At 39.0% G+C, this 8,475-nt stretch overlaps 1 protein-coding gene across 4 annotated transcripts; it reads right to left on the bottom strand.

The window, feature by feature from the left end:
* Positions 1 to 1,730: 1,730 nt before the first annotated feature.
* On the bottom strand, positions 1,731 to 8,247 carry SMIM30 (small integral membrane protein 30). 4 transcript variants are annotated; one of them, XR_009555728.1, is made up of 4 exons: positions 8,161 to 8,247; positions 7,750 to 7,819; positions 2,356 to 5,320; positions 1,731 to 2,171 (listed from the first exon to the last, which is right to left on the bottom strand). XR_009555728.1 is itself a non-coding variant. In XM_060244875.1 (3 exons), the coding sequence occupies exon 3, from the start codon at positions 5,242 to 5,244 to the stop codon at positions 5,059 to 5,061; it is 186 nt and encodes a 61-aa protein (XP_060100858.1). In that variant the 5' UTR covers positions 5,245 to 5,320; positions 7,750 to 7,819; positions 8,161 to 8,202; the 3' UTR covers positions 4,329 to 5,058. The 4 variants fall into 4 exon arrangements, 2 of the variants coding, with proteins under 2 accessions (XP_060100858.1, XP_060100859.1); XR_009555729.1 differs by lacking the exon at positions 8,161 to 8,247 and having other exon boundaries at positions 7,750 to 8,132; XM_060244875.1 differs by lacking the exon at positions 1,731 to 2,171 and having other exon boundaries at positions 4,329 to 5,320; positions 8,161 to 8,202.
* Positions 8,248 to 8,475: the final 228 nt, after the last annotated feature.

Here is an 8,475-nt window from a genome sequence, read left to right as displayed (position 1 = left end):
TTGAGTCCATATATGATGTGCACATTTTTCTACATCTAACAAACATATGGAACCATCTCTTACTTTTTAGCTGTTGGCAGGGGATAGGTAGCATGTGAACTTTTCAGACAGCAAAAAAAGGCTGTTAAAGTTTACAGTTTCCTATCTCATGTAGAACATACCTTATAAAAAAGTATTCCCAGGTACTCTTATCTTGTGGAATAAACTGGGCAAAACAATTAATTCAGCAGAGAACTGAGGATACTGAACACCAAACTGATTCCTCTAGCTTACAAAAATTCAATAATGAGAGCAAGTACCAGCAAACTATTTAACATCTTTGGAAGTAAAAGGGTTTAGAAGAGCCTTCGCTCTGGCAAGGTGCTTTGCCATCCCTTCTGCCGTGTTTGAAGGGAAATATAAGAACATTCCTTTCACAGAAAGGCTCTGTATCTGCCCGTTAAGGGAGGTTGAGACTACAGAACACATGTTTTTCACATGCCCACATTATAAGGTGGCAGGCACATGAGATCATCCCTCTGGTTGAAATTTTTTTAGGCCTTCCAGCAAAAGCTAAACTTGAATTTCTTCTGATAAATACCCCAAGATTATCTACCAAGTAGCCAGTTTCTGTATGGCAGTATTCAGGTTACAGAAATTGTATAGTCGTTAGAAAATAGATGGTTATTAGATTTTAGATGAAAACTTTAAACTGTTTTTTTATTGCTTTAAGTATTTTAATATCCTGGAAACTTTGTATGTTTGTATTTTCCTTCTGCTGTTTGGTATAAGGACTGCAACAATAATAAACTGAAACTGAGTATTTGTATAATCATCTAAAATGTTTTATAACAGTGAAGATTTTAAATATGAGTTTTACCTTAGTTTAGCATAACTTCAGTTCAGACTGCTGGTTTTGATATATAAATCCCTAAGTGACCTGGGACATTAAGGACAATGGGCAGGATTCCATCTAGTTTCTAAACAAGCAAGAGGGAGCATTGATTTTCTCTAATTCCCCCACTCTTCAGTTAGACCTCTGACTCCCCCCAAAACTATTTCTGGGCATCCTCTATGCCTCCTGCAGAGGAGCATGGGGAGCAGTTTGGACTGTTGCACAAGGGTGGATGTGGTTAAGTTGTGTCTCTACAGACAAAAATCATTCTGTCCACAGAGGTTTTAGGCAGGATTCAAGCCAAAGGTTTCTATAGGCTCCTTGCTGGATCAAAGATAAGATGAGTGGGTCACAGAGAGACAGGCTGTGCAAAACACTGGCATGGGAGCGTATTATCCCATAATGAGTGGAATCCATTAAGACGAAAGACATAACATGAGAGAGAACAAAGTCTGAGTCCAGTGGCACCTTTAAGACCAACAAAGTTTTCTTCTAGGTATAAATGTTTGTGTGCACACACACACTTCTTCAGATACACACACAAAAGCTTATACCCAGAATAAAACTTTGCTGTCTTAAAAGTTGCCACTGGACTCAAACTTTGTCCTGCTGTTTCAAACCAACATGGCTACATGAGACAGTTTGCTTTCTTGGGTCCCATCCTGAGCTCTAAGTCATACCAAGACCCTAAGTACAGTCGGTGCCAAGGCATATCTGTATCACACAGTCTATGGAGTTATTAATACTGTGTACTTAGTAACTATGGAATTCTGCCCACCAGAGATATACTAGAGTTAGAGCATCTCACCAACAGCATTGATGTCAGTATTTTTAATGAACACAATCAACTATTTGCTCAAACAAGGAAAGGTAAATTTAATCTTATGATTTGGGAGAATTTTTAAAGCTTGATCTACATTCCACTCCAATGAATTAGGTCTTCTACAGTATTAATCCCCCCCCCCCCCGTTTTCTAGTATTATAAATACATTATCAATACAGCAAGAAGCCCGAATGCTAACAAGCTCGAGGTTTCTAAATCAGCTGCACCATTTAATTCCGAAGGATTAAGATGTTTGCAGAGCTGGATTTTATACCATAGAAAGTTTCAGAAGAGAGAGTATTTCACTATTGGGAGACAGTGAAAAGAAATACAACATCATTTTAAACAATTGTTTTTTTCAATTATCCTGTTCCTGTAACAGAGTTGTTCAAATAAACAGAACCAAATAGTTTTAATAAAAATTGAGGGAAGTCAGAAAAAAATCTTACCTCAGAAATCCTTTTCACTAAATTACTGTATTTTTTGCACCATAAGACTCACTCCCCCCCCCCCCCAAAAAAAAGTGGAGGGAAAAGTGTGTGCGTCTTAAGGAGCGAATACTGCAAAAAATTCACACAAATGCCTCTAAATTCACACAAACGGCTCTAAAAACTAGGTGCGTCTTATGGTCAGGTGCGTCTTATGGAGCGAAAAATACAGTAACTGACAAGTATATTCTTTGTACCATACAGTTATATATATACTTATAGCTTTTACCCTAAGGCTTAAAGGTCACCAATCATCATTTATATAAAATAATCTTTCCAATGCAAAATACAGACATTTTGGTGAAGAACATTTCTCAGTAGCTGTGATGCGTCAAAGGCCAAACGTAACAGATTTTATATTCATGGAGTCTGGGAAACATCTTGTTTGGATCGAAGCTGAAATGGGCAATGTCTGACAAGACTGCAGTTACAAATTTTGTATACAGTAAACTAAATGAATAAAACCACAACATAAATATATAGTGGAACATCAAGTATGTTTCTTTGGCTTCATACGCTAACTTAGGCTTTAATTAACTACTTCTCCATTAGCTTTAGATGAGATTATTACAAAACTATTTTTCTCAAAAATTCTTGCAGCAGAGCCTCTAGGCAACATTGAAAGCAGAATACTGTATGAGTGGCGATTCCCTCCTTTTCAGGTCATTTTTTTCAAATTATCTTTTTATCACATGTACAAAGAAGCATGTAGCAGGGGGAAATCAATGACACTTTCTTGGAAAGTATTCTAAATATATAGGCTTATTAGGACTACTTCACACATGGTATTTTCCTACTCTGATACAAAACACATGCCTCACATCCGACATGAAATGGATGCTCGGTGACACATCCACGCTCATTCCTTTAAAATACATGAATTGGTCTGCTCCTTAACCAGGTGCTACTGACCTATATTTTAAAATGGATTATCAGCAACACTCATAAACCCAACACCACTTCACATTCAACACAATACATATACATTTTGTACCACAAGCAAGTATGTTTTTGATTCCTTTAAAAGTAGAAAACAAACATGAAAACAAGCTGACAAAGATGTTCAATTGGAAGGTCAAGCCTTGGTGAACATTTTGTGCATGCCAAGCCTGAATAACACACATTCAACTGGGAAAAGCAGAGAAGTAGCATGGCAAAGCACCTGTTAATTCTATCAAAAATCTGAAATAAAACAAACAATACACAGCTTTAAATAGTCTCTTTCCCCTTTCTATTGGAATTTCTATTTCATTTTAAAGTCAGATGTGCAACTATCTTAAAGTCCTAAGAGGAACCTGGCTTAATAGGCAGTGCCAATTAAGCCTCCTACTGACAAAGAATGATGGCACCTCTAATTTCAGCCTTCAGTGCAAAGCCTGATGACCCAGTTGTGATGGGCCCCTTGCTATGTGTAGAGAAACTGATGGAAAAGATTCTACTTTTCAGCTACTGCTGGTCAGTAATTCCACTTTGCTATATGTTTTACTTTGTTACCACACTTCTTTAAGCATACACCAAGGTGAAGTGGAGCTTGCCTATTAAAAAAGGATGATACACATGAAATTTTACAGCAAGTGTACCCACTGGCTCTTGGGAATTAAACGGAAGTGAAAATCAGTGTTCCATTAGAACATGCATCATATCCCTGAGTCAACATCAAAAGGGAAGCATACATTGCTCTGTAAACCTATGCAGAGTGATTGCAGTTTAAAGCCAACAGTTTCACTGGGCTCAGAGCAAGATCACTCTTCATCAGGTTACACTGTTAGACCCTTCTTTGCAGCTTAAAACAATGCATGCTAAGATCTTACTAAGCATTCCATATTTCTATGCTTTTGATTCTGTTTTGCTGCAAGATTCCCCCCTTTTAAAAATGGAAAATTTTTGCAAGGAATTTAAGTATACCTTCTATCGAGATCTAGGTGCTCAATTAAACACAGAGGTCCAAAGCACTCTCAAGATACCCATGGACCCCTTTATCAACTATGCAACTTGTAGAATTTGCTAAGTTATACTGAAAGACTTTGCATACTCATTGGGTTGGGTTCTCAGTAACACTTTTCCTCTTTAAACACCTTCAGATTATTCATTCAAAAGTCTTAGACAAGAGAAAATAACAAACTGAGGGAAACAGAGCAGAACATATTTGGGTATTGATATATTTTTCTAAGTAATTTTTAACGAAATAAGAGATTTAAGATTTTTAAGAGATCTGAGGACCCAACCCACCAGGAACTCTGCAAAAATAAACAAGAAACATGCAGAAATACAGCTACATGTGTACTCTCTGCATCACATATGCTTCCAGTAAGTTACTTCCTAAGACAAACAGTTCTCCTCAAGTTCAGTTCTTTAAGCTAAAGAGATCCCAAAAGAACACATGACAATGACAAGAAGGTATATATCAGGTAAAACTTTTCATAGAAACAGAAAGGGGCTCTAATTTACTTTGGGTGTTAAGAAAGAAACAGCTATTTGAACACGAAGCTAAGCAAAGAAATCTTCAATGTTATCAATTAGGAGTGTTTCTCTATTACAAAAGTTCATACATACAGTTTTGACTGATTTCTGCACAATCTCCCTTCTCATAAACCTCAATTAACATTTTCCTATGCAACTTTTTACTTATTTTTTTCCTGTGCAATAAAACCAGTTGTTTCCCTCTTAAGGCAATACCTGAAAATATGAAATCATTATATTCTCAGAAGTTCAATTTCACATCTTTCTATCAGATGCAATATCTATCCCTTAACAAAGAACAGCAATAATGATCTGAAGACTCATATGTCAGCTTTGGGAGCAACCAGAAACTCAATTTTAAACCTCAATCCAATCCAGTTGTATGTCCTTGACCAGGACATCTTTCCTTAAAGTCACAGATCTCCATTTCGTTTTCTTGCATATAAGCCCAAACAGGCACAGAGTCCAATGGCACTGAGAACCATGCCCAGCAAGATAGCTAGTGTGTCACCTGTATCCAAAGCTTCCACAGCTGGAACTCCAACCAGCAATGAAAAAAGCACCAAGAAGAGATGTAAAGCATTCGCTGGAGCAGCCATGTTCCCAACTTGCTGATCAGTTGATCTTCAGCAAAAGGCTAACTGGGGGCACTTTAAGTGTATTTAAACCACAAATCTGGAGAAAAATAAAGACAATATATATGATTGATCTATTATTAAAACCCATTTAGAGGACATGCCTCTTATACCACACACATTAGTACAAAGTCATCCCCCACTAACACAAATGTGTTCTTGCAGGGAAAAAAAAGGTAATCACAGCAAAATGCAAAATTATTCCTATCCACAAGAGCAGCTCTGCAGTGCAACAAACTGCCTCAAAACCCGTGGAAGCTCTTAATGGCCAGTTTTGAATGAAAGCATGGAGAGGTGTGGGTTGCATCCAGGCACTATTCAAAACTGTGCTAGAGCAATCATTCACAACAGAACTAGAAAGCCATGTTAGTCTGCTTAAATAATAAGTATTATTGTATGGCAGTGGATGTAGTATAGCCAGGAGATCCAAAGGTTGTCTGTAGGTGAAGAAGTGAGCAGTGACTCAGAAAGCTCATACCCTGCTACAGGTGCTATTGGACACTTACTCTCTTCTACTACAACAGAACTGAATTTTTCCACAAAGAAAAATGCAACTTGTGAACGACTGCCACAGTATAACAACAGCACAACATCCACCAATTTGTGGATGCAACCTCTGGTAGAAAGCTTCTTCAAGCTCTTGTGGCCAATTGCCATATTATGGTTAGAGCGCAGAAATATCTTCAGGGCAAATACAGTTGTCCCTGGAGGAAACATGAGGAAGCTTTTCATGCATAGAACTTCTGGAACTGCAATCATATCTTCACTGCCTTTCCATATAGCACTCATAACTCAAGGGTTTGTTCTAAGGTTCTATAACCCATGTAAAACAATTATCATTTTCTGTTTGTATGGCATATGACTAAAGCACACACCTGCGTTAAAAACAGTCAGTATAACACCTCATTTATTAACATGATTTAAAAAAAGAAAACCAAAACAGAGTAAAACCTGTTTTTCCAGGACTACGTTGCTTTGGCTGTAGCTCAGGGGCAGAGCATCTGTTTTGAATTCAGAACATCACAAGTTCCATCTCAGGTCCAGTTAAAAAGATCAGGTGAGAGGCAATGTGAAAGACCTACCTCACACCCAGAAGAGCTACACCAGTCAGAATAGACGTTAAACAGAAGGCAGCTTCATGTGTTCAAACAAATGCACTGTGTGTGTACAAATAAGCACGTTTTGCCAGATCATCGTTCCCAGCAAACACTATCTACATCATGTAACTTCGCAGAGCTATAACACTGATGCAGGTTCAAATCCTCACTCTGCCACAGAAGCTTGCTGGGAGATCTTGAGCCAATCATACACTCTCAGACTAACCAGCCTGGCAGGGTTATTGCAAGAATAAAACAGAGAACAATGTAAGCAGCTTTGGGCTCTCCACTGGGGAGAAAGGCGGGCCATAAAAGAAGTAAATACAGAAATAACCTATAATAAAACAATGATGTTTGGGAACTGTAGTTTGCTAAGATAATGAGTATCTCTTTTTTTCTGGACACATTGCCCAGGCAAATTAAAAATGAACGAACCCACTAAATTTGAGAACTACGTTGTGCAAAATAAGTAAGGATCATCTCCTAACAGGAGACTGCAACACACTAGAGTGGACTAAAACATGTGACATCTATTGATACGTTAACAAAATTCAGGGACAAGACACTGAACATTTTAGGGTTGCCAAGTCCAATTCAAGAAACATCTGGGGACTTTGGGGTGGAGCCAGGAGCAAGGGTGTGACAAGCATAATTGAACTCCAAAGAGAGTTCTGGCCATCACATTTAAAGGGACCACAAACTTTTAAAATGCCTTCCTCCCACTGGAAATAATTAAGGATAGGGTCACCTTCTTTTGGGGCTCCCTGGTCCCTCCATGTTTCAAAAGGAATATACCCCCTGCTCTAATCCTTTTGAAACATGGAGGGTATTTTGGAGAGCAGCATGATGCTATGCTGAAAACTTGGTGCCTCTACAGCAAAAAACAGCCCTCAGTCCCAGATACCTGCAGATCAATTCTCTATTATACCCTATGGGAATTGGTCTCCATAGTGAAAAATGGAGTGCCCAGCAGACTTTTCCCTCCCCGCCTCCCGCTTTCTGATGACTCTGAAGTGTGGGAGGGCCTCCAAACCGGGGCTCCATCTGGGGGCTCGCCCTGCCTCCATCTGGGGATCTAGCACATTTAAAAACGAATTAAAACCCTTCTAACACAGCAATCAGAATAGTAAGATGCCAAGCCAACTATCTAGAGCTGACAGCTGGCAACAAACAAAGCAACCTTGCGTGGAAACACTTCTGTCTACACCCACTGAAATCAATGGGACAGACACTGTCGTAAGTTCCCATGACTGCACAGAAATCGACCCAACATACTCAAAGGCAAAAAAAACCCCTCTGCTGAAAAGAGGAGACAAAAAGGACTCCAGTCGCAAGCGGGAGTCCCCCACAAGTGTCCTCTTAAAAATCTTACCTATATTTAGTTATCGTCTTCGTCAAAATTAGGATCTTGAATATTCTGCAGCAGTCAGGCTCCGAGGCACCTAATGAAACAACGCCCACCCCGCCCCAGAGAAACACGCTCAATTAAACAGAAAAAGACTGAAACCCTATTCTAACAAGCCAGCGCTGAGAAGCTGGATCCAGCGAAGTGTATAGCCTCAAAGCGCTCTGAACTGGAGCCTAATAATCACGTGCACAAGCATGAGCCATGCTAAAAATATAAGACCAACTTCTCAGCAAACAATTTGGTCAACTTGGCTGTAAATGAATGACAGGAGACTTAAAACACACCCAAAGGGGGGGGGGGGAATTACAGGAACCTTCCTAAAGATACATCCTACACTTAGGATTTTCTGTTCAGAAAATAACAAATACACTCTACCTTCTGGAAGCGGCCATTACCCAGTTGAAAGAGGAAGCGCATGCGATTGGCTTGCACTCTCGGAATCACATCTGCCTACAACTCCCATCATGCACTGCAAAGCTTTCTTATTAACACTTGGCTTAAATCTTTGTGAATATTTCATCGAAAACCTGACTTTATACGGATGCCTACTCCTGACTCTTTTTTTTCCATTCAGTTTTCGCTGACAATAGCTGCATAATTTATTGGGTCATCGAACTTTATTGACTTTAATTAATTTAATTTATTCTTGTTTTCACATAGGATGGAATGGAAACAGAATCTAGAAGAGAA

This window comes from Heteronotia binoei, chromosome 8, assembly GCF_032191835.1.
Source record: "Heteronotia binoei isolate CCM8104 ecotype False Entrance Well chromosome 8, APGP_CSIRO_Hbin_v1, whole genome shotgun sequence".
In the NCBI taxonomy this organism is placed as follows: domain Eukaryota; kingdom Metazoa; phylum Chordata; class Lepidosauria; order Squamata; family Gekkonidae; genus Heteronotia; species Heteronotia binoei.
This window is presented reverse-complemented; position numbering and strand designations above follow the sequence as displayed.